The following is a 26,535-nucleotide window of genomic DNA, read 5'->3' as shown; positions in this document are numbered from 1 at the left end:
CAAGAGAGACGTAAGAACCGAGAACATTTGTGAATGAAAGCTTCGAGGAAGCCTTCCACACTTCAAATATTTTCTCGTGACAGCATTTTGGGGTCTCGGCATAAAAAAAGACTGAGTGACAGCCAAGATACAGCTGATCTGTAAGCACTGTGACCACGGTAGGATAACGATGCCAACGTTGACATCCAGTTCAGGGCTTCCCATCAGCACTAGACAAAAGAGCAAGTGGGAAGACTAAGGAACTTGAACGATTAAAACCTGAACTGGATCACTCTCCACTGAGCAGAGACATTGATTTAATTTGTAAAAACACAAACAAGCCCTTTTAAAGCCTTTCTTGGAGTTAGTGGTGCCACAGACTGAGACAAACAGATTAATCAAACTTTGATTGGACTATTCTATGCTGATGAAATAGTCTTTATTTTGTTTTGTAAAGATTTCTGTGACACTAGTGGTCTTTATTCATTAATAACTGGACAATAGAAGGCCAGAGAGAGACATGAAAGACATGCAATTAAAGGTCTAGAGCTGGGACTCGAACCTGGGATTGAACTGGATTGAGGATTATAGATTCTGCATTTGGTGCAGCTGTCTTTGAAACACAGATTGTGATTGTAACTGTCCACACCTATGTATGAAAACAAAATACTTAGAATTCTTGATTTTCTGAAAAGACTGAAAACTTCTTCAATTTGTTCTGTATTGTTTAGAAGAAGATTATAACTCTTGTATCAGTTATTATTAGAAAAATGTATTGTAATAAGAATTTGTCATCCTGTGATGACTTCTAAATTGATGAACGATACAAACCACTAAAACTAACAGTGGGAATGAGGCCGTCACTCGTAGTGGAAAAACATTTTTGGGACCATGTACACAAACTCTGCTGGCCAGTAACATATTTGGCCAGTTGCATAGACTTTTACTGCTGGTAATGTCCATATATTGTCTAGATCTTAGTGGTGTAGATGTTAAACCTCTGGATAAGTGTTGAAAACATAAACATGATAAAAAAAAATTAATAATGTATTGAGTTAATAATGGTTTATCTCATTAACATATCAGGAAATATAACAATAATACCACATTGTCATGTTTTTCTAAAACTGTGCAGGCCTACCCTTTAATAAAAACATTTTAAGTTTGTCACCTATCCATATTCGCTGTTTTTGTGAACCAGGTGTGTTGCTGCACCTTTTCTTCCTGTAATGGATTTTACAATATAGATTGAAAGTTAGCATGACGTGATATAATATTAAAAAAATGATAGAATATAAAGTACACAGACCTTGACATGTGATCTTCTGTGGCATCATGAAACAACCTTCCGGGGAAACGTCTCATCTAATATAGCAAAAACATATGTAAAAAAAATGAAAAGGATGTAAAAAATAGTATATCTCACAAGTGCTGTTCAAAGCTCCCTTGGGTGACTCTACGTCTTCTTAGCTACATGTCAAATAATTTCAGTCTATGTTTATTTATAGGAGGTTTATGCATAAATTATGTAGAAAGGCAACAATAGATGTAGCCAGTATAGAAATCCTGAGGTAAAAAAGCAACAGCAAGTCGTTAGCCTTAGTAGGATCAGGTTTGATCTGCAACGACAACCAAGTACTTGGAAATGTCGGATGCGTATGTGACCGAGACATCAATATCTTTCTTTTCTCAGCGTGTCACAGCACTTTGCACATACATGCTGAACCACCTCCACACCGTCCTTATATGCAGTCGGAGCTGCTCTTTCTTTATTTCATTTTGGCCACCCCAACTCACAAAAGAGTTTGCTGCTAATTCAAACAGCGTCTGTTAAGAGTCCCCAACTCCCAGCGCTGACATGAAGACTCTATTACACACCATTAAACTTGCAGCCTCAGGCAAAGGTGTGTGAGGTGGGAGGAAGTAGGGAGTTGAAGTCAAGGTGAAGGATGGAAACCCTGGAGAGACACTGCCCGACCTGTGGTTGCTCAGGAAAAGCAGACAGCTGCTGGCCCTTTAAATCAACATTGCAAGGGTGTCTTTGTGGAAGGTCGGCAGGATTTGGGTCATTGGAATGTCCTTTTGAAGAAGCAGTGCATTGGGTTTTTGGCAGATCTGCCTCTGTCTTAGTTTTTCTCTGATGTCGTGTCGTCTTTATCTGTCTTTCCCTCAGATCTGTTTTGTGAATCTGGACCCTCAAAAAACAAATTGTCGAGATGATAAAAACAACAAGGTGAGTCAACTCCTTGCTCATTTGCTCTCTCATCCCTCCTGTTGTTCTAACTTTCTGTTATATTTCCTGCCCACTTTATACCACTGTTCATTGTATTCCACATAAGCACCTTGCTTCCGTTGCCATGGATTCAAGACCGTTACCCAAAATTACAGGGTTTATTTGTTGGATGATATGCAGATTTTTTTGCAGCTGGTAGTGGGCGATCAATAAAAATTCCTCGCGGTTCAGGACTTATCACAGGAGGGAACCTGTAATTACATGTACTTGCCCTGGAACCACATAAAGCATATTGCATTCAGTCTGAATCTTCATGAGTCTTTTTCCATCATTAAGTGTTGTCTCTGTGGTTGGCATGTGTCTTGCAGAAATTGGCATTAGTGTCTCCAGACCTGCCAAAGCTTGTTGAATTACTGACCATCCACCAGCCCAAGGAAAATGAGATCCTACTGCTCGGTGGCCTGGAAACGTCAGAAATGTGCCAAACACACCCACACTCCCCCCTGCAGGTAAGTGGGCAGTAGGCTTCATGTCTTGCAAATTTTCTTCATCCTTTGAAATAACTGGACTGTAAAGTGCACAAATTGTTCTATTATGCAACAATTTATTGTGATTAGATCCAAACCTTTTGTGGTGGTTATACTTGCTGTAGCTTCTTGATTAGTATGGACATTCACTGCCAAACAACAAGATTAATTTATTGTAAAACACAGTTCTGTCTTGATTATTTTTTCACATAAAGTGATATAATGCAAAACAAATTCACTAAGAAAGTAAACAGAGAGTAAAGCACATTTAAAATGTGCTTCACTAGGACCCACTTTGTCGTTCTTTTTCCAGCCGGTCTATGCATGACCGGTCGGACAGCAGCTTAGGCCAGAACCGTGGAATTTATGACCCCAGAGCCCTGACCCTTCATACCATCTAGACCAATGGTTCAATACAGAAAATACTGAACTCAGCATCACTTAAAATTAATTCCACACAAAACTCTAACTTCTCCACATTCATTTGGGGAAAAAAATAACTTTTCATGGAGGCTAATCAACATCCTAACTATAAAAAGACAAAGTGTTTACATGGATTTTTAAATGTGAATTAATGCTGCAAAGAACTGTTTGGTCGTTATTGTTATATCCAGTCATAACTATACAGATTGCATGCCACTAAGATATTCAAACTCACACTAGAACAGATGTTTTGAGTCATTAAAACAAATCATAACGCCCAAGGTGCTAAATATTAGAGTTGGAAGCAGTAACATAACAATAATGTGTTATAATGTTTTGCACTAAAATCAAAGGCGAAGTGGCTCTTTCAGAAACACATGGTTGTTCTCAGCTTCAATTGACATTATCAACCTAAATATTCAGCTAATCACAAGAAACAGAAGCCAGTGAAAATAATATTTAGACTTGATTACCAAAAGCACTTGAGGAATGAGTTTGTATTGAGCTCAAGTTATAATCTGAAAATCAGTCATAGCTAACTGGGATTTTTGCAAATATTAACTACCCACCTATGCATTAGCCAGAAGCCCCGGGTTTTATCAAAAATAGAAAGCAAGGCTTAAGAAATCTTTGAAATGAATTGTACTTCAGTATAATTTTTGTTCCTAATAAGAAACTTTTAAATAATTTATATTAGCATGCTTTAAAAAAGTCAGGAAATGGGCACAGAGGGAACTTAATGTTTTTGGTTTCATGTATGACTTAGAGTTTTACTTAACTTTACTCCTAGTGTGCATGAAGGCATTTCAATCTGGAGAGACTCAGACGGAGAAAGAAAGCGATTAAAAGAGTTTAATGACAAAATGAACATAAAAATAAACACCAAGTCCTTTGGCGTTCAGGCCCCGGCCGGGGACGTCGAGCTGGACTTCGACAAGCTCGATGAACATTCCTGATGCAGCATAGAAATGTAGACCCCCCGGGGCCTGTACTGGTGGCGGCGGTCGGAGGAGGATGAGGCCTGAGAGCCGGGAGCAGAAGGTGGAGATGGGGCGGAGGTGGGTTGATCGCAGCTGGTGAGCAGAGGAGGCCATGGGTGAAGGTCCTTTTGAACTGGAGCCCAAACAATGATTGGCTGGAGCGAGGCTTGGACCGGCACTGATAGGTCCAGGTTGCAGAGAGGGAGGCGCTGATAGATGAGGCAGGTGTGACTAGAGAGTCTTCCAGACTGAACTTTTGTCAAGACTCCATCTCAAATTTATATGTCAATTTTCTAGGTGGTTTTCTTCTTCTTTCAGGGTGGGCAGCGCACAGGTGTGTGCTTGCTTCCATGTTCAGGGAAGAGGCACTCGACCCCTCCTGCCAGCATCATCTTTGAGATCAACAAATTTCTGATTGGTATGCAGTGGGGGAAGGAGCAACAGCTGCAGCACGGCCAAACTGCTGGACACAAGGTTGATGATGACACCAATCGTTCAATCTCCTCAATTGAAGAAGACTTCCAGACGGCATCAGAACACCTTGGAGAGGATAGTGAAGATGATGGCTTAAGAAATGGTAAGATGTGTTTAGCAGAGTGTCGGAGTTTGACACTTTTTTTTTTTTTTACAACCAGGATCGGTAAATATAGAGAAGAGTGTGAAATTCTGCTTAAAGCTAAAAAAAAACAAAACAATGGGACAAACTTCATTCAAAATCTTTCTGAAGGCAAACAAATATATATATTTATATATATATAAAAACTGTCAGAGTTGAATTCTGATCATTCTTCATTGCCTGTTTTTCTGTTTTTTCTCCTGTCTCCTCGCAGAACCAGTGAGTGGTGATGTGGGGAACAGCTCAGTCGAGGCTGCACAGAATCACTGTGTCAGACATTCGTGTCACAGAGGACAGCTTGCTCGTCATCACAGCCAAGACGATAGTGACGTGAAAAGGGAGGGACTTCCAAGTGCGAGTGTTCATACAAAAGAATCCGCTGGCCACTACGCAACCAATCTAGCTGAGTCGGTGTTGCAAGATGCCTTCATACGACTCTCTCAAGATGAAACTTCCTTTGTCCCCGAGGCAGCAATCAGTGTGTCCCTCTCTAGTTGTCCTTCCAACAGATCTTCAAAGACCAAGCAGCCTTCACAACAACGGACCTGCTCTTTTGAACTACCCAAAATTGTAATAGTTCAGAGCCCAGACAATTCAGATGGAGCAGCAGAATGGTCAGAGACACAACCATCACACATGCATGATCACAATGTTCCTGCCAAGGCAGAGGAAATGCCTGAGTCGCAGGCTCCAACTTCTCAACACAGCAGCGGACACAAACACGTTGAAATGGCTTTGGCCTGTGCAGCCAGTATTATTGGCACCATTTCTTCCCCACAACTGACTGAAAAGCTTACTCTTGAATCTGCTTCAGAGGAGGTAACAGAGGAGGAGCTGCAGGAAGTAAAGGAGAGAAGTGACTATTCTATGTCCTCAGCTATGTGTGGCATGGCACAAGTAGCCGGAGCGGTAGCAGCTGTGGAGTTAACGGAGGACTCAGTTGGAGATGGTGACTCTGATGTAGATTCCTCTGAGGTCTACACAGCCTCCCACGGTCTGATGTCTGCAGCCAAGGCTTCCACAGCCTTCCCTCTGCACTGCAGTGTGGCAGCAGGAACAAGCGTGGAAGCATTCAGAGCTAACATTGCTGAGGTTTTGCACAGGGAAGCAGCAGAGGTCCTGACTCAACCACAAGGCTACAAGAGTGTGGCACACTTGCTGGAGAGAACACATAACAAGATAGTGGATGGCATTACGTGTCCCAAAAAGTGCTGCATGGATGAGAGTGGGGTGGACGACCTAATAAATGAGGTTGCTGACAGCCTATTCAAACATGCTTTAGAGAAGGCCAAAAAGAAAAAGGAACTGGAGGGTGCTGGGAAAGATGCCCCCAGCCTGCAGGTCTTTCTTCAGGACAGCGTAAACAACTTGCTATTTGATATTCTCTGCTTGACCCAAAAGAAGATCAGCCATATTTCTGAAGGTGACCAAGGGTCAGAGGAAGCGCAGAAGATTGACATTTGTCCTCTAAAAGCTGACGCTGCAAAGGAAAGCAAGGATCCATTAAGCCAGCTGAAGAGCTTGGTTGGCATGAGTCACTCCACTAACAGTGAGAACCTGTTCCACTGCACAGAGAGGTTTCCCATGGTCCCAGGACTGAAGCAAAAATATGTCCCCGAAGAAGGAGATGTAGTGGCTTCTTCCACTACACCACACTTCAAAGAACAACAGCTGCAGTCTCAACGCAGACAAAGTCAGCCTAAACTTAGAGATCTGCCTGATCAGCAGCAGAACAATGGTGTCATCAGAGAAGCTTTAGGTGAAATACCATCTCACAGCACAGAGAGGAGGGGTCGAGTAATGATGGGCAGTGACAGCAAACAAACATCTCTCGTCTCACAGTCCTCCCTCAACTCCTGCAGCTCCCTTCTCTCATTAAGAATGGACTCTGACTCTAAGGCACCTATCACTTGTTATGCTGAGGATTTAGCCGCCACGGTGGTGTCAATGGCTACAGAACTGGCAGCCATTTGTCTTGAAAACTCCACAGGAAAACAGCCTTGGTTTTGTGCCCTTAATGGGACATCAACTGAAGTAACAGAGACCTACTTGATGCCAACTTGCCGTACAGTTTTAAGGAGGAAGGAGTCTCAAAGCAGCAATGTGGCCTCTAGAAAACACCGGGCACCCAGACTCAGCGAGATTAAAAGAAAAACAGAGGAGCAACCAGAACTAATGGAGAGACTAGTTAACCGGGTGGTGGATGAATCTGTCAACCTAGACGAACCGCAAGACCCATTTGCCCTGTTTGCCTCAGAAGTCACAGCTAGAATCATGAATTGCCCTGAACTCAACGTGGTGGACACCTCCAAGTCAGGCCAGCAGCGCAGCAGATTACAGTGTGAAAAGTGGAGTCGTGGAAAGGCGTCCAGTTATGAGAGCATTCCAGAAGAAGACACAGACCCCTCAGGTGCACCGAACACCCTGGGCCCTGGCAGTCGGTTGGGTCAGAACTTAAGCCGTGGCAGCTCCATTTCTAAGCAGTCCAGCTGCGAGAGCATCACAGATGAGTTCTCACGGTTCATGGTAAACCAAATGGAGACTGAGGGCAGAGGTTTTGACCTTCTGCTGGACTACTATGCAGGGAAGAATGCCAGCACCATCCTGGCAGCAGCTGTGCAGCAGGCTGCAACAAAGAAAAATGGTCACCTTAATGTCAGAGCCTCCTCCTGTTTATCTAAGCAGTCTAGCACAGAAAGCATCACAGAGGAATTCTACCGCTTCATGCTCCGGGACATGGATAAGGAGAACAAAGAATGTGGCATTGCCAAAACTAAAGAATGGAGCAACAGTCTTTTCCCTCCTACTCCTAGGACACCCTTCTGTATACGGCAGTCTTCTGTCCCAGACCGGCGGTCCTCGGACTCGCGGTTGACGGTCAACTCGCCCATAAAAGCCAACTCTTTTGATGGATTTGCCCGCAATGTATATGGAGAAACTCTAAATATCTATCCAACAAACTCAGTATCAGCAACAGGATTGTGTAAGTCAGACTCCTGCCTCTACCAAAGGGGCAAGACTGATCAGATTACTGACATGCTGATCCATGAGACCTGGTCAAGCTCCATTGAGTCCTTAATGAGAAAGAACAAGATCATTGCTGATCCAGAGGACAGTATTGAGTTGGAGGCTGCAGGAGACTCCCAGCCTCATGTGCAGCAATTTGCCAATCGATTGGCAGCTGACATTGTGGATATTGGTAAGTCTGCACTTGGAGGACAGCAAGATGTAGCTGGGATAACGTCTGGGTCACACACACAGCCACACACACCCGTTGTTGAGAGGAGACGAGGCTTTAAACAGTCTCATCTGGCATGCAGTCGAAGCAGAACCAGCCAGGAGCAAGCTGGGTCTGTCATGGGGTCTGGAAGTTGTGATAGCACTACGTCTTGCACCAGGGGTCCAAGAGATGTGCCACTCATCCACATTGAGGGAGATCAAAGGGTTGAAGAGACTCTTTCAAAGCCTGAAAGGACAGGAACAGGACCCCAGGAAACGTCTGCTGATGTCATGCGAATGGAGATGCCTATTGCCAGCAGCAGCAGGTATTATTACACTACTCATAGCCTTGTATGAGAGTCAGAGCCATTTAAAAAAAAGAGAGATATTGTTTATTGATCCAAAACAGAATTGTCTTTTTCAAGACATGAAAGGATGTAAAGAGTTAGCGAGGATTACTTGGTTATTTTTAAATTAAACATTAAAGCTGGACAAACAACATCCCTGAAGAAGTAATAGATGACATCAAAGCTATTCTTAGAGTTTAATCAAAGTCTGGCTGGCACAAAGGGGGACTATTGACATACAAAATGGATCAATTGTAAAAGAATGTGTGGTTTGATAAACCTTTGACTAGGCTGTGACTCATCGTGTCTGGGTGATGCACTGTGTGCAAAAGGCTTTTTGTGGTGTCTTCTCTCTTTTATCCAGCTGAACTCCCTGTAATAAGGATCACTCTTGGTTACCACATTGAAGTCAGAACACAAATGCACATAAGCATTGATAAATACACAGAAGGATCGAGGAGGTTTTGTGCGTTAATATTCCTACACATCTAAAGTAAACTAGTGAAACATTCAGCAAGATTATGATATTAACTCCTTAATTATTATCATTAGTGGCTACTCTTAAAAGCTAAATATTAATTAGAAAACATATTTGTCAAGCAAAGCCTGAAACACCTTTTAAAAATGATATTTAAATGTGCAGATATTGCAAACTACGTGAACAATTAAAAAAAAATATGTATGACCATAAATTATTCTTACAAACAATACACAGATAATAAGTTGTATTATTTGTGAAATAGAAATTAGATCAAAATAGTTTAAAAACTATTTATAAAATAGCAAAAATGTAAATTATATGCAATAGTATATGTTTTCTAAATATATATTTTTTGTAGTTTCTTTATAAAAAGGCTAAATACACAGGAAAGAAATAGATTTAATGTGATGGCACTTAAATGACTCTAAAGCAGAGTAAGTACGGTGCACAAAAAGTTAAAGCTGATGTTTTTTTTTTTTTTTTTTTTTTGAGGAAGATGGTTTCTTTTGTTGAAAACATTGAATAAACAGTTATATTTTTGAAATCATAAATTTTATAGAATTATTTCTTGCATTATATTTTATGTCAGATGATTTTTAAAGTATTTTTTTGCATAGCATAGGACCAATTACCATGGAGACTATCTGGATTTTTTGCATCTAGATGTTGAGAATTGTTCAGTTTCACGAGAACAGTCTTGGTGATGAGTCTTTATCTAGGGGTCTTTTGAAACAAGACAACACTGAAACTCTCGTAGCAAACACGATGCATTCCAGATAAAAAAAATAAGCCTTACGTAGAGTTTAAGATGATGATCCCAAATGCTGCCAGCAAATCATAAATGGAACGTTTCATTCTTCCAGATTGTATTTCTCAATGTTGAATACAAACTTCAGAGGAAACATAACATAGTAATACTTAATATTTTCAAAAGGCAAAAATACCAGCCTATTGTCCAAAATCAAAGATAAAACATAAAGGAAATTGATTTGTTCAAATAAACGTCTCAGTTAAAACAATCACAAAAATATTTTATTTCAATCAATGAGGATTAAAATATATTTTTTTTTCTCCAATGTCTATTTTAAAATATTTAAAATTAAATTAAAATAAGTATTTTGCCAATTATCTACACACAGAAGTGTGACCTTGTGTGTTTCAGTGGCGATTATGTCCTCAAAATGAGCAATGCTCAACAGTAAACGAAAAGCTGACAGTCTTCGGTCTCTAGAGAGCCATGAGACATGCTTCCGTTCACTTCACAATACATGTAATCCTGAAGCAAGTGGAGTGCAACTGTTATTCCCTTTTGCCAAAGGCGAACTCAATCACTCGCCTGTTCAATTAAATCTGATTTCCCTCAAGAATTGTTGAGGATGGCAGCTTTCAAGCATCTAATTATGGCTTAATTTAATAAGTTTGCAAACAAATAAAGAAGGTTAAAAAAAAAAAAAAACACCCAGAAGTGCCCACAAGAAATCATGTGTGCTGATGCATGGAAGATATGGAAATAAATTAGCTATGTATTAATGTAGCACATTGTAGTTTTATTTTGTAAAGGCTTTCTATTTCTAATAGTCTAAATTAACCCACTGTGGCTCATTATGCAGTTTTGAGATTTTAGGTGCACAAACTGTGAACACAGAGATTTGAGAACATCACCCAGAGTTTCTAAGGACTTTGCAGCGGTCATTGTGCTCACTCAGTTGCTGGTCGCTCCCACCATGTTGCGGTTTGCTCTCCCCCAGCAGTGAGAGGGACAGACCAGCTGTGGCGGTGGCTGCAGCAGTGAAGAGGGACAAGCGTTCAATGAGTGCTAGCAGTGAAGAGAGCATGGGGAGCTGGTCTCATATAGCCCCTGAAGATGACCCCCACGAGGAGACAAGTAGTTTTATCCAGCTGAGTGAGGGGTCAGTAACCATTGCTCCTCGATACCGCTCCAAACGCTGCTGCTGCTGCTGCTGCTGTTCCCACCCTCACTCCACTCTCATTGGCCCATTGCTTCTGACACCGACTCTCGTGCCAATCCCAACTGACTTCCTGCTGCTGCTGCTGCTGCTGCTGTACCCACACCTGCTGAAGCCGAGTTTAGGTAGGAGCTCATAAAGTCCACGTAGAGCTAGAACTTGTCGACACTCCAAACCAAACTGCCTCCAGTAAGGTAATATCACAACTCCCTGGAATACAATTAAAATTTCAGATGAGTTCAGAGTGTTCAGAGTATAACCTGTTTTGCCTGAAACAAAAGATGTGCCACGATAATAGAATACGAAAAGGCTCTTTCTTGCATCTTTAAGCAGGTCCATCCACATAAATTTAAAAATCACAGAAAAAAATAATTTTTTGAAGCAATATAGTTTAAAAAGTGAAATTTATTCTATAGGTTCATTACAATGACAATCTTTTAGACGTTTTTTTTTTTTATGTGCATTTATAGTTTCTAAAAATTCACTTTCTCCAAAAATTAGACCAGTAGTAGGTGATTTTGAAATCACCTACTATTACCTACAGAAATGTTAGGTGATGCTGTTGTTAGCGCCTACACAACAGTGGGGAAGACTGTTAACTTGTTTTTTGTCCAGCAGACATTAATTGAAGGCTAAGCCTCAAAAGACCATTGTTAAAAAAAGTTAGCTCTTCGCTGACTGCTGTATCGGAGCACGTTGATGGAATGTTAAGTGGTAGGAAAATGTGTAGAAAAGGGAACAGTGACAACCACAGAGTTGAATGGATTGTGAAGCAGACTGGAAGAGGTTGAGGGAGATTTACTGCCCTGCAGCTGGAGTCAGTGTTTCAAGAGACATGACGCATAGCAGGAAGCAGGAGTTGAGCTACAATAGCCCCATTCCTTGTGCTAAGTCACTCCTTGAACCAGAGATGAAAGTAAATTTTGTATTTCTTTTGAAATGCAAGGTGTAGAGTGCTCAGAATAAAAGTTGCTTGAGCTCTTGTGTGAATTTTCCAGTCAAGTGATCAGTGTTGGTCAGCTGTATTTTCACTTTGCTGGACTGTCATACGCCACAGTCTTCCAGAGAAAACAATGGTGTATTATCAAAAGGAAGGTAAAAGATCCCAGAACCAACAAAGCAAATGAACCTTAATTCCATTATTAAATCAACGTAGTCTTCCCTAACATCTCGATAGAGCCACAGACTGATCACCTCACTGCCACATCACAACAGCTGGGTTTGGTGTGGTCCATGTTAGCTTGCAACCTGTATATCTTGTTTATTGCGGCGATCCGTAACGTCAACGTCTGATGAAATTGCCTGTTTCCTAGCCTGATTCATTCCAAATGAGTAAAAGGAAACGAGTCTAATTAACATTCTGGGGTTTTTTCCCCTTTTTTGGGGCCATTTTAAATGTTCACTCAAAATTCACATGACAATTAGATTGAAACAGCTGATACACTAATTTATTTGTTATAGTTAAGGAAAGTGCTTTAAGGAGTAGTCCTACATTTCTGCATTTGTAATTCTTTTTATTAGTCTCATGCAACATTCTTTTTTACAAAGAAGCAGAATTTGGGGCTTTCATTAGCTGCAAAAGCCATAATCAGCAAAAGGGATGATAAACAGCTGAAATATATTACTGTTTAATGTGTTGCTTTTTGAATTGAATCACTAAAATAACTTTTGGATAATATTGTAATCCCTTGAAAGGCAGCTGTATATGCCGCTGCTTCTAAATGTGTTGACAAAGACAGAAAAATGAAAAAAGACTCACCTCTTTTTATGCTCAGTGTAGCAGTGACACAAGGTTTTTACAAGCACAACCAAAACTGCTGCTCCCTGCTGGCTCCCCATTTACCTGCTCACTCTAACTTCACCTCATCCCTAATCCATGCTGTGACATATGGGCGTGGCTGCCAGCCTTGCCTGTCCACCCTACCCACCTGAACTATCTCCAGATCTCCTCATCCCCATAATCAGATGGACTCGCTGTTTAATTAAACACAGTTCACCAGCTCTCCCAGCTTGAACCTCCAGTTGTGCTGCGGCTGTCACTAAAGTTGATCACCAGCTAACAGAAACATGATGCGCGTCACTGCGCTTCGACTTGCAACGTGGCATCATCTGTCTTCTGATCTTCCGACTGCAGGAACGGGACAAGCAGCGCTTCTAGCCTGGGCTTGGCAGACCTGGATGCTTTTTCTGATGTTCCTTCTCAAAGCACAGTGACCAGGTATGTCATTGTCACCAGCAGGTGCCCATTATATTCCTCATTAATATGTCACACCCGTATTCACGGTGACAATGTTTCATTAGAATAAAGTAATTGGTTTGTCCCTATTGCTTTGTGTTGACATCCTGAGATGTGCTGGACAGCCCTCCCTTTTGTATTTTCATCCTGCTGCAGATACAGCATTGGTGGATAGAAAAGAAAATAATTAATTCACAATTTATTTCTCTACAACAGATGGCAGAAATTTTCAAAACCGTTTGTCCTCTATTGCGTTTTCTAATGTTGAATAATTTCTCAACAAGTGCTTGATTATACCCACCAAACCTCTGTCTTAAAATATCTGTTCACAGTGAGGAGACAAAGAAAGGCCACGTGGAGGGACCTAAAGTCAGCGCTTTAGGTATGTTGATTCTTATGTTACCAAAATGCTATCTGCCTGTTAAAATCCTGTAAAAATGCAGACACTTATGTATATGTTTGTATTGTACGAATAGACAGAAGATAGAAAATCCACCTCCTGAAAAGCCCAGTTTGCTCCAAATTGTCAGCTCCACTGTCTCTCACTAGATCCTCATCTTACTCTGCAGAATTCCAGCATATATCCAACTCAGCCTGTAGACAAAGGCAGATCAACACTGTAAGGATTTGCTCAGCTTGTCACTAGAATATTTCAGCACATCTCTGAGAGGAGACATCTGCCAGATAGCTTTTAAAGTAAACTCTGCTTTTCTTTACAGGACTATAAAGGTTTAGGATTTAGATTACAATTATGGGCCGGATTTTGACCCGTAGGAACTTCCTTCTGAGAGACAACGGTACTGGTCACAGCACCCCGAGTCTCTTATCTGTGTAGTTCATCTCCAATGTCTTGGTAGCTTAAAAATATACTACAAAAAAACGCTCCAACTGTTTTTTTAGAGGTTGGCTTTGTAGTTTTACAACTACACACAAGCAAAGTTTAAAATCAGACATTATGAAGTATTGATAGGTTTTTAATTTGTAAATTAATTAAATACTTATATGAAATACCACATACATTTACTGGGCCATTAAAAAAAATTGACCATCAAAATAAACACCAGAATTAGGGTATTTAACATAATTTAATAATATTGTGTGTGTATATATATACATAAATGAACATGAATACTTAGATTTAGTAAAGAGCATGAATAAAAAAAAATATTTGACTTGAACTTTGATTTTATGTGAACTTAAATAGTTTATTCCTTTCAGTTTGATCACCTCACTATTACCATAGAGCTCTTTGTACACTAATGTTTCACTATTAAGGTTTTCCTTATTTACTGACTCGGGTTTTAAGAATATCCAAAAGGAAAACTGAGCCGGATAAATTTATTGTTTGAAACTCATCATGCTGTAACAACGGGAAAAGGTTTATTTCCAAAGGAAAATCAAATGTGGCCTCATAATCCAGTGATGAACTGGTTAATGAGGTGTTGGGTAGGAATGACTTCTGATGCTCTCTGTCCCGTTCCTTTTTGTCCTTCAGAGAGCTCTTCAGGAAGTCCTGCAGGCGGCGGCAATCTCAGGCAGCTTTTAGTGGTGAACTGTGACCTGGAGCAAGAATGTGAGGACTCTGAGCTCAGAGTGGCTCTGCAGTGGATTGCTGCCTCTGAGTTGGGCCTTCCTGCTCTCTACTTCAGGAAGTCAAAGGAGAAGAGGTTAACAAAGGTAGGAAATAGTTTAAAAAAAAATAGTAGGTGGTTTGTATTGTTTGACATGACTGTAGTTTAAAGCAGTTTCAGTAGAAGTGTATTTACATTCAGTGTTGATTTCTTTTCTGTTCCTTCAGTTTCAAAGGGTGGTCCACCTGATGGCCCAGAAGGCATGGCGGATTGCTGACTTATTCAGCGCTGTGGTTCAGTTCTGTAAGCTACATAAGACCAAGGAAGAGGCAGACAGGTCTCTTCGGGCCAGCCTCTTTGACTGGCTTTTGGAAACCCTTTAGGACAAACTGACCTCATCTTACTGCAAACAGCAACACATCGTCGCCTGTCATAGTTGGTCTGCAATGAGTTTGTTACTGTTTGCCCCATTCTGTCTCTTCTCCTTGTTTGTCATTGTAATCTGGAAACACCTTTTTTTTCCCCTCCAGGACTGAGAAAGTCCAAATTGGTTCTCCAAATTGGTTTTGCCAGTTTACAGGTGGAATTTGACCAGCTTCCCTTTAATTCCAACATACTATGTTTTACATTTTATCTCTCATGCAAGTTGCCTACACAGCTAAAGCCAACAATACCAGCGGAACATTTCTGACGGGAGCCAACTTTCAAGATTTATTTTTATTTTTTTTTAAAGTAAGCATGCTTTAACAACACCAAAAAATATATAAAAATGAAGTAAAACAACAAAAAATAAATAAATCTGAAATCAATAGCTAGCTAAATCAGCACTCTAAGATGTTAGATCAAAATGGCTCAAATAATATCTCGTTTTTCTTTCTCAACTCTTACATGCATATCATCACATCTTTCTTTTGTTCTTTGGCCAATCTCTGTAGTGACTATGAAATCCATTCCTAAGTCAATATGTTGTTTATCCTCTTGTTACCTGAGATCTGTTTATTTTGGATAGTCGTGCTGTAAATACTGTAGATTTTGGAACTGTTGCACCTTGGAGTAGTGGACTGCTCTCTATAGCTTTTAATATGTCCAAAAGACAAAGTGAGGTTTGTAATGTTAAATTTGTATGTGGATTTGCTCGTCTATTTCTCTACTTAGTGGTAAAATAGTGTAACATCAGCATCAGGGGGTGAAAAGAAGCACACACAATTCAGCTGTAAACTCTGTCTCAGTGGAACTGAATGTATTTATCTTTTGACATCAATAAATGTCTGTGATGTGAAGAAACAAGCGTTTGGAAAATCATTTACACTTGATGAAAGGACTACGAGAGTATCCGACCTTTACCTGCGGCCGATGCGACTTGACAAGTTGTCCAGCACACACTCGCTGCCACCGCTAGCAAGGCAAGTAAGCCATAAAAGGTCATTGTGCGACAAGCTGGCTGCTCGGAGTGCTGAATGCAATCATATTACTGGAAGGTTGAGTGGAGGGAAAAACTTATTTAAAAAAGGTGCACAAGTAACAGGAATAAGCATAGAGGTGAAACGAAGCCCAGCAGGTTTTTCTATATTATATTATTCTACAGCATGCCTTTACAAAGGATCTTTCTTGTAGATGCCCTGCTTATGAACTTGCAGCTGTAAATAAAAACATACTGTTACCCAAGGGTAAACTGCAGGAAATGGCCAGTTGTATTGCTATTTCAGCTCTGAGCCACACTCTGATAATGGTTTTTCTACTCCAGCCTCAATCTCAAGATCCTCACATTTTGGACATTCTCAAGAAATCGGGCCACTCGGAGCCGGACAGCTGGCATAAAGTTGTGCTTCTATAAAGTGCTGTGTTTGGTTTCTCTACATATGGAGCTGTGGATCATACCCAGAAATCTACATTTTACGATTGTTTGCTAAAAGAGCATTGCTGCAGATGCAACTTTGAAATCCTAATCCATACTATCATATCCTTTTAGAAAGGAGTTTTCACTTGCAATGTTTTTTTTTTTGTTTTTTTTACTGTAGAGCTGTGAAATTCACCTGATATGCTGACAGGAGGAGTCGGTGTGTAAGATGCATCTCCTGGGTTATTTGCAGTTTTACTAAGAAGCACACTGTCTGACCCAAGAAAGAACGGCAGTTGTCTTAAGTGCTTTTTCACTTATGACAGAAGTTCTCACTGCAGGGTGTTGAAATCATAGCTTGTAAAACAGGACCTTATAACCCTTCCTCAATTGATAGAAAAGAACTGCTTCTCCAAGAGTTTTTTGCTTGATACTTGAATGCTCCAGACCAGCAGGCTGACAAAACTTCTGGAAGTTCTGGACAGTCGGGTAGTAAAGTAAAATCCCTCTGGAGTTTTGCTTAGTTTTAGTTTGACAAAGAATATATGACCTCTGTTGTTCATCTAGGTTTGATTTGCTAAATTTACCAAAGACAAATTAAGGATCAGCTGACATTTGCTTCTCCTGATAATCTTCATAACTCACTTTTTCTTCTCCCCAAGTCAAGATTCAGGTCCTGAAGGATGAAGAGCAACCAAAGTCAGGTTTCAATTATCTAATGACAATAAGTAACTTTCTCATATCAAAAGTGTGTCATCTTGTTTTCCTATAAGGTCACTTCATTGTAGGATGTATTTAAATGATGACCCTTTGGCCTAATTTAACTCATAACCATTTCATACTTTATCTTGTTCAGGAGATTTAATTCAATATGTTAAATAACAGCTTTTTCCATGTTTTTAATTCCTGTCATCATAGCTGCACAATATATTGCAAATTCAGCATTACGGCAGAGTTTCTGTGGGCGGCATGCACAGCGCAAAGAGCTGTGTGGACTACAATAAATGTTCGTTAATTATTAAAATACCATGCAATAAAAGGTTTTTGAAGGTAAAGACACAGTCAGGAAATGAAATTGTTAAAAATAAAAGTATTTTTGTTTGAATGTCAGCAGATGTTGTCCACAAGCAACTCGTTTGATAAAACATTTATCAAATAAGTTACTATTTTCCAGTAGCTTGGTAAACTACTAATTATCTGGGGTTTGGGTTTGTTATGAACCCAAAGTAGTAACATCTTTTAAATGCTTAATTATAACAAATGTTACTAATGTCACAGAATTCACTAATATGATTACACAGCACGTTTTGTGATGCTGCTACCATTTTTGAAAATTAGTTTAGGTGTCGCTAGAAGTAAGCATAAGTTATATTTACGTTCTTGGAAAAGTGCTAGGAACAACTTGGCAGTTTCATGTCGATTTTCTGAGAGAATCACACTAAGAAGAATCATTTTTCCAAGGTGTTGGAGGTAATAGGCTTATTTGTTTACAAATTGCCCCAAGTCACTTAATAGAGACTACTGCAATCCTACAATTAACACGCAGATTGTTGTGCGCCATGCATCGTCATTCATAGTCTGACAATCTGTGAATGTCCCTGGTTAATAAATCAAACGCGCCTTTCAACAGGACAATAAGTACATCATTTGTAACATTCGTGCTCTTTGGCTTACTGTAGCCTTGAATGAAGATCGATGAACATGGAGGCCGCTGATAACTCCTTTTACCAGCATGTACTGGCAAGAAACATCACAGAGAACCTAAAGGTTTCCACAGTTTACACAACATTAATCATTTATTCAAAAGATATCTAGTCAATAGCTTACTTTCAGCTCTACTGCATCAGTACAAGATTTCCTCAAAAAGTCTCTGCTTTTGCGACTAAAATGAAGACGCAAGTCTCCATCTTTACTAAGATGACTGTGTTTTAGTCTTTTTTTCCACAAATCCCTTTTAGCTTTATCATTGTTTCATGCATGACATGATGGAATATGTCAAGTATAAATCTGTGCAATTTGAACTTTATAAATACCTGTTGAAACTCAGATCGTTTAACGTGCTAAACTCTTAAAATGGAGGGTGTGCTTTCATTTCATTTTAATTTTAATAGATGAATAACTCTCCTAGAAGCTTGTTTAATACTCTGAGACCAAATTTCAATAAGTGACCTTTCAATACTATTTTGGAAACACCTAATTCAACTGATCTGCGAGTAAATAAAACGATCATTTAAGCCTTTGATTTACAAAAAAGAAAAGGATTTAAAAACATCTTTTTTCACTTTCTCGGGGGGGCGGGAGCCGAGGGAAGGGTCAGTACCAGATCCGACATGTGTTGTCCTTGCTGCCTGCAGGGAAGCACAAGCATAAACAGGTGGTCACACAGAAGGACACAGCTGGATGCTTTTCATCTAACATTTGCAATTAAGCAAATGTGACAGCTAGCACGGAGGATTTCATTCGCCCCTCAAGGATTTTTGAAAGTGCACGTTTGTCACGCTGACATGCGACAGCGCGACGTCGCGTCTCTTCAGATACCTGTAATGATGGTGTCCCCCTCGTAGTTGAAGGCACAGGAGAAGATCTCGTCCGTGTGGCCCTCCAGGATTTGAAGGCAGGCTCCGGTCTGAACGTCCCACAGCCGGGCTGTCTTGTCTGAGCTGGCCGTCAGGACCCTGCTGCCCTGGGGGCTGAAACAAATCTGCAAGGAGAGGCCGGCATCACTCAGAAGTTTGTGTTTTCAACGTGAGCATCGATGAAGACATCCGTGGTAATACTTGGCAAAAGAAATTCTCGAAAAAAATCAACTGTGAAACAGCCCAGGATTTATCATTCTCTAAATTGTTTTATTTTCTAATGGAGAGGTAAGAGGAATAGAAAATTAAATGAATTGGGCGCTAGTAGGCTATTACCATAAAGAGAGCCTTTATTAAAAACCCCCAAACTGATCCCGAAGGACAGAGAGAGACTGAAGGCTGAACAATGAGAAGCTGGACGATCTGCTGATGTTCAGACTTTTGTCGCTTAAACTAGGCTTCATCATTTATGGTTGCATGTCTTTTGCTTCATGTGTCAGAAAAACAAGACATATGAAGGGATGAATCTTAAAAGAAAGGTTACAATTTACAGTTTTGCTATTTGTTTTGCTCTATGTAGCTTTCGGATTCTCTTCTTTATACAAGTGTTGTAGTCATAGTCTTGATATGTGTCTAGGTTAGTACTGCAGATCTAAAACTCTTTCCACGAGGTATTTTTAGATGCTCCCATTGAAGGCAGACTGCAGTTACCAGGATGTGTTAAATTTCCTTCCCTTTAGCTTTGGAGCAAGCTGCGGCGACTGTGAAAACCGAATTTCATAAAAGAGGACATTTTCCCCATTAGGGGGTAATTTAGACTTTACTGAAAAGCAGGAACGAAGCTAATGGAGTGTCCAAGATAGGAAGGATTCCCCAGATAAGCAGCTTCACAATAAACACAGAAGATGTCACATTCACTGCAATTCAAATGGAAGCTCGCGTTTTAGTGATTAGCATCAGTTCCATTTCATTACAAGGCTATCATTTCCTTTTTAAATAAAACATAGTCGAGGTTGGCAAGGTGAATCGGCACATTGAGACTGGAATATGTTGAAATGAGAAGAAAAAGCATGAAGGGCGAGACGCTGAAACAGAGTGAAACATGGTTAACATGCATGTAGGGGAGGGGGAGAAGCCTCCTGTTAGAAACAGATTAGTGTCATAATCCTCTGGAATCAGCCTCCGTGCTGCCTATTTTTTACTGCCTGTCTGTGTTGCAGTAAACACATCCAGAGGACTCCTCTGAGTAAGATCCAGAGGAAAATAAGCTCATGAATAACAAATGTCGAAAATCACTTGCCTTTAAGAAGGGCCAGACAAATCGCCAATTATGCAAAAGCATGCATCGGCTTGACTTCACAAATCCGTGTAACACCAGGTTAACAGTCTCTTTTTTTTTTTCTTTTTTTTTATCTTCGTGCCAGGATTTATGTGTCAAGGCACGCTGTAATGATTGTGCTTTAAGTGGAACGACTGACGGCACAAGGTCAGACTGACAATCAGACCTCCTGAAGCCTCTGCTACTGTCTCTCCATTTCAGCGTCACAATTTATCTTATTTTAGCAAGGTTACCAGAGTTCCCTCCACTTCCAAATTGCGCAACGCCATCAAAAGTTTACTTAACTTTTGATGGCTGACATATTTGTCATCTGATTTCTTGACCTGATTTCTAAAATATGTACCTTCCCCTCACATTGCAGCATAAACATACATTTATCCAAATTCCTCGATATTTTGAACATTTATCAGCAGAACAAAATCAAGTAACCCAAAACCCAATATTGGCACAGACTGAAAACAGAAATTGGTCAACCAACCCCCAACATACCTTGGAGATTTCCCCGCCGTGGCCCTTCAGTGTCACCAGACACTGATGTGTAGCCGCATTAAATATTTTTGCTGAACCTGACAGACACAGAGACAGGTTATGTTTGATTGACGTAAGACCTCAAATAGTTCGTTTGTGAAGGCGTCGAATAGACGTATGAGAGAGATTTTTTAACGCGACGCTACGGCCTCACCGTCAGCGGAAGCTGTAGCAATAAGCTGACCGCTTAAATCAAAACACACATCCAACACCTCCTTTGTATGTCCGACTAGGGTGGCCACACATTTCCCACTGACCGCGTCCCACAGCTACAAAAAAAAACAAAAAAAACGTCACTTTGATTCACATCAAGAGAACATTTCTCTTAAAAATAACACAAATAATTCAAAACATGTAGAAAGACTAGGCATACAAACAATAAAGAAAATTTGTTTAAATGTAAGTAAGTTTGAATGGAATGATTTTCCAAATATTCATTCACCTTATTTGGCTAAAAAGTAGTTTAAAGGCAACATCAAACATGCTGAAGTGCAAGTTTTATTAAATTGCTTGGAAGTTTTAAACACTGCAGTGCTTATATACTGTACTACCATACAAAAATAGCATTTTGTATATTGACGTTATGTAAAACAGAGCAGGCATTACTTAAAGTTTATTAGTAACAAATAAACTTTATTTATTATTATGCACCTGTTGTTTTATTATTAATAATAAATATTCAGGTGCATATAAAAGTGTAACAGTTTTCAAATATAAGCTTGCCGACCGCTGTTGGCCGTTTACTCCAGCTTTATTTTAGCATTCAAGTTAAATAATGAGAGGATTAGATGATTTGTAAGAGGGATTCAGTCAGGCATGAATAATGGATTGGATATGAATAATTTCTGCATGAAATGGTTCAGAATTTACCGACAGAAAGGACATTTGACAAGGGTTATCATTACAAGTGGGAACATTCCTCACTGAAATATCAACGGTCTCTAAAAACAGCTCAACAAGATTTTCAGTAAATGTCAACGTGTACTGCTTTTTTTATTCCAGATTGAAAAAGTGCTACAACAGTTGAAGAATCAAAAGTCCCACCAATTCCTACCTTACAGGTCTTGTCAGTGGAACCAGAGGCTATGAGAGAACAATCCCAGTTAAACTGAACGTTACTAATTTCTCCCATGTGACCTATCAAAGTGTGAATGCGTCTAAGACAAAAAAATAAATAAAAAAAGACACAAAATTTAATTTATAAATGCAGAATGTGTATGTACAAACCAAGCGATGACTCATTAAAACTGGACGCACTCGCAGCAGCAATAATAACATCTGACCTTTTGGAAGCAACATCCCATATAGCAACTGTGTAATCAAAGGAGCCAGTGACAAGATGATTGCCAACAGTGTTAAAGCACAAAGAGAGGACATCTACGGTGTGGCCCTGGAAGAAAGAAGAGAAAGAACGTCACTCCCTGCTGACTCATTTCTGCTCTCTGTTATATTCTCGCTCTTTCTCCGCATCTCACAGAAAGAGTTTGGCTCAGGAATTGATTTTTCTCATCATTCAAGATTTAGTTCATGTCATTTTAGCTCTACACGATGTGAGGAATTAAAAAACTCTGAAAGACGTCCTCCTAACTCCGAGCCTGCAAATCTCTGAATCAACACCATTAATTGCGCAGAAGGATTGTTTTGGTGGTGGATTTTTTTTTTTTTTTTGTTAAATTCCTCTTTAGGTAATTCACAGCTATGCTGTGAAGTACAACTGCTGCCACCAAACACAAAAGAAAAGCGCTTTTTAGGAAGTTTTAGTAATGACTACTTTTGCAATATGTGCATCGCTTAAAATACAAGATAATAATGCAAGATAAGCAAGTCGTACAGAACAGATAACTCACAGTCAGTGTGGCCACCTCCTCCCCACTTTCCACATCCCACAGCTTTGCGGTGGCATCCATGCTGCCTGTGGCCACCAGTGTACTCTGAGGGTTGAATGCCAGACACACCTACACAACAGATTCTTCCTTTTACACTTTGATATTTCACTTTCTGCAACAAAACTAAGAGACATGACCTGGATGTATTTGATATATTAAAATTTGATGATAGATACATATTTCCTTTGCTTTGAATCCTCAGTTTACCTTAGCTCTACTCAAATGGCAGACTCAACAAAGTGCATGAATTCTTAACATACAAAAGTGTTTATTACATCTCGTGATGGAACAACTACGAATGCATGGTTATATTTTGTCTTTCATTCCATATCCCTCCATTAGTGTTGTCCAAGTGGTGATAAGTATCACATATAAAATACTCACACCACACCACATATAGTACAAACCACATTTTCACTCTTGTTCATGTTATGACCGTAAATTATGTGCATTTTCCTGTGATTTTATGTTTTTAAAACCAGTCATTTATTTTCTTCTCCCATGACGCACTGTGTTGTGTCTTTATATTTTATAAAAACCCAAGAAAATATGTTGAAGATTGTGGTTGTGACCTAACAAAAATAAAGTGCATAGATACTTTTATGAGGCACTGTGTTATAAGACACTTTTTAAAATAGTACTTCCTTTTTGGGATTATAATGGGAGTTGGAATTACAGTGAGTTGGAAGAAGAAAAAAAGTATTTTATTAGAAATTTGAGGTGAAACTTTATCTTATTTGATTAGCTTGGATGATCTTCTTTCAAGAAAAATAATCTTCCATGTTAAGAAACATAACCACAAGTGGGCAATAGTCTTTGCTCTTTTTGTTTTGGGGAGGGGTGGGGGGCAAATTTTATTTTCTCTCCATGTTTTCTGCCAAAGATATGCATTACGTATCCAAATCGAATCATATTATTGATCCTTAACACAAACTGCTTAAAAACAGACAGTAATTGACTGATTCAAGTTTAAAATACCTACTATTTCAGCCCGGTGTCCACAAAAAGTATGAAAACATTTGCCCGTCTCCGCACACCACAGTTTGCAGGTCTTGTCGAAAGAGCCTGTGGCAATCTTGTCTCTAGGTTTAATGAGGAGGAAAGACAGCGGGAAATGCACGTTTTGTTTTGAACGTTCAACGGAGCAGCAAAATTCTCATATGTGATAAAACAGCTCGTTACCCATAGGGATTGTTGAACGCGATTGCATATACAACGTTCCTGTGACCCTCGAGTGTGTGCAGCTCTGCGCCGGAGGCGGTGTCCCAAACTCTACATGTTCTGTCATAACTTCCAGTTATGAACCTACAGAATTTGAGAGAAAAGAGTAACAACAACGCAGTAAGTAACAGCAGCTATGGGAGAGGGCAGAGGTTAGAGTTATTGGGGCCACTGAACTATAAGATCATACTGCTGGCAAAGCTAAAGCAAAGTCTGTTTTATCATAACAGCAAAAACATTTAAAACCGACAGTTTTAAATAAGTGAAACTAAAATATAACAAAAAGAAATAGCAGGGGAAAAAAAATCTGAAAAATTGTTATTTGGAAAAATGTGTTTTGTTCTGAGACACGTTATTAGGTTTTCCAGCAAGATCTTTTTCCAACAATTCTAGTTTTTTTTTTTGTTAGAAAACTAGCTACAGCCATTGCATCTGCCAGGTATTTTTTCCTTCTTCTTTTCATTCTTAGCTTGAGAGTTCAGCTCTTTCAAAAGATTTCCACAGGGATTTAGTTCTCATATTGCTGATGGCCAATAATCAGTCTACCATTTCCCCTTCAAAGATTATTTTTGCTCTTTGTGAAGTAATTGAGATTCAAACGAGCAAGACTATTTTGTTAATAAGATTTGTAGGTTTGTCATCATCATTTATTTGCTAAATGTTGCAGTGACAGCTGACTGCATTAAGACTTCTCACCTTGATCCAGATTTATCAAAGGCAATATTGGTCAGAGGCAGTATGTGTGCCTTCAGCTCCTGCAACATGAATAGATATAGATATGAATAGATAAAATATTAAAAGAAAACGTTCCAAGGCAATATTGGCTTAATTCATAATTTAAAAAAAAAGTTACCAATTCAACTCCATGTGTAAAATTAATCCATCTATGAAATGAGCAAGCATCTCTCTCCTGGCCTATGAGTGATGGATTAATATGTTCTTTTCTCATTAAAAAAAGTTGGGAAACTCACTCAAGCAGCTGATAAAAAACACTATTAAGCTGTCTTATTGAACATACACATCAAGCACTGTTTACTCACCAAGGCCCAAGAACTGAAACCACTAGCGCTCTCTAGTGACAATTTGGAGGTATGGCTACTGCTATAACAGCTGAACCTCATGCATTTCCCACAAACCCAGGAATGCGTCACCATAATAAAAGAAATATTTAGAGAATAGAAAGGCACCGAAGTAAGGAAAATTATCTAATTAGTCACATAAAATAATACTTAGAATGACTTTGTTAAGTCAACACATTTCCTTCAAGCACTTTCCTCCGACTTCAAAATAAAAATATAGATTCAAACACTTCCTTGAAAGAAAACCTGGGTGGTAATGATGCTTTTGAAAATTGAAAAATTCTATTTTACTTAATTTCATTTAAACTTCATGTCGAGGAATTTAAATAAGCTGACCTTGCAGAAACAGAACCTGTGGTGGTCCTGCTGACCCTGTTTCTGTTGGAGTCGGAGAACCAACTCTTTGACCTGTTCGGCCCGGGACTCTGTGATCAGAGGCTCTGATTGTCTGATTTCTGACACCAGCTGATCTGTATTTGTTCTGTGAAGAGCGAACGCAAAGCATGGAAAATCAGTACGTCACTAAAAAAAAAAAAAAGTCCATCCATTCATCCATCCTAGTGTTGAAGGACCAAACTCACGCACTCAGGTGTCAAATCCAGAAGATCGATGGATTTGGTCCTCGAATAGCCTCCTCGCTCATATTCCAGGATTATACCTGTCGAAAGAAGGAAATCAATAACTGCTGGTGGTGTCACATTAAAGAACCTGCGAGTTGTTTTTTTTTTGTTTGTTTGTTTATTTGTTTGTTTGTTTGTTGTTGTTTTTTTGGTTTTGAGTTTACCGAACACAATTACCTAACTTTGTCAGCTCCATACAACTGGATAAATGCTAGTTTGAAGTTGGAAACAATTATACACAGTATCGTCATGTTCTTTATAAGAATGTTTAAACCCACATTAAATACAGAAAGAAAGTAATAATAATGTTACCGGGTGGATAATATCTGAGAAGAAACCGCTTGAGTCTCATCTTCTGCCGCAGACCACAACAAACTGTTGCTATGGTGACGACAGCGCGTGTCCGGCTTCACACATGCGCAAAACGTGTAAATTGGGTGGATTAAGATGGGAGTAGAGAAAAGACAAAGAAAAGAAACACCTTTAGGAGAAAATAGTTGTTGTTATTGTTGATGCATATATTAGCATAGAACTTTTCATCTTTTGTAGTTGCCTTTAGAAATTATTTTCTACTTTCTTTATAAATGGTTATTAAACTGCACTTTAGAACTATAAAAAAAATATTTCTGGTGTTATGAGTGAGCTTCATGTGTTTCATGCATCTGCCTTAGAAAAGGATCTGCACTAATTGTAACCACAGGCAGCCTTACGCCAGCGCTTGTGAAAATATCAATGCAAGGTGAAAAAAATACAACTTTTTTTATATTATGACCACAAACATGACTGTGCTTTACTGAGATTTTATGCAATTAATCATTATTGAGTATCACATAAATAAACATTTCCCTCATTTTACTGTAATGCTACATA

At 39.5% G+C, this 26,535-nt stretch overlaps 2 protein-coding genes across 5 annotated transcripts in view; one reads left to right on the top strand and one right to left on the bottom strand.

Moving 5' to 3' along the window:
* The window catches only part of sphkap (SPHK1 interactor, AKAP domain containing), a 113,564-nt gene extending 97,705 nt beyond the window's left edge, over positions 1–15,859 (top strand). For 2 of the 3 annotated variants that reach the window (XM_016661553.1, XM_007573622.2), the window contains 9 exons: positions 2,153–2,212; positions 2,581–2,721; positions 4,461–4,719; positions 4,973–8,303; positions 10,554–10,715; positions 12,907–12,990; positions 13,341–13,390; positions 14,504–14,685; positions 14,807–15,859. In XM_016661553.1, the coding sequence (XP_016517039.1) occupies positions 2,153–2,212; positions 2,581–2,721; positions 4,461–4,719; positions 4,973–8,303; positions 10,554–10,715; positions 12,907–12,990; positions 13,341–13,390; positions 14,504–14,685; positions 14,807–14,962 (4,425 nt within the window). In that variant the 3' untranslated portion in view covers positions 14,963–15,859. The remainder of the gene's footprint in view (positions 1–2,152; positions 2,213–2,580; positions 2,722–4,460; positions 4,720–4,972; positions 8,304–10,553; positions 10,716–12,906; positions 12,991–13,340; positions 13,391–14,503; positions 14,686–14,806) is intronic. The other variant, XM_016661554.1, reaches the window with a different exon arrangement.
* Positions 15,860–18,199: 2,340 nt separating this feature from the next.
* On the bottom strand, positions 18,200–26,105 carry daw1 (dynein assembly factor with WDR repeat domains 1). 2 transcript variants are annotated; one of them, XR_001658847.1, is made up of 13 exons: positions 25,978–26,105; positions 25,631–25,703; positions 25,382–25,526; positions 24,663–24,721; positions 23,928–24,050; positions 23,728–23,827; positions 22,707–22,814; positions 22,143–22,249; positions 21,914–22,016; positions 21,014–21,128; positions 20,821–20,897; positions 18,881–19,117; positions 18,200–18,764 (listed from the first exon to the last, which is right to left on the bottom strand). XR_001658847.1 is itself a non-coding variant. In XM_007573620.2 (13 exons), the coding sequence occupies exons 1-13, from the start codon at positions 26,015–26,017 to the stop codon at positions 18,730–18,732; spliced, it is 1,248 nt and encodes a 415-aa protein (XP_007573682.1). In that variant the 5' UTR covers positions 26,018–26,103; the 3' UTR covers positions 18,200–18,729. The 2 variants fall into 2 exon arrangements, 1 of the variants encoding a protein (XP_007573682.1); XM_007573620.2 differs by having other exon boundaries at positions 18,955–19,117; positions 25,978–26,103.
* Positions 26,106–26,535: the final 430 nt, after the last annotated feature.

This window comes from Poecilia formosa, unplaced genomic scaffold (assembly GCF_000485575.1).
Source record: "Poecilia formosa unplaced genomic scaffold, Poecilia_formosa-5.1.2 Scaffold335, whole genome shotgun sequence".
Taxonomy (NCBI): domain Eukaryota; kingdom Metazoa; phylum Chordata; class Actinopteri; order Cyprinodontiformes; family Poeciliidae; genus Poecilia; species Poecilia formosa.
The sequence above is the reverse complement of the archived record's forward strand: the minus strand, read 5'-3'. Positions and strand labels throughout refer to the sequence as shown.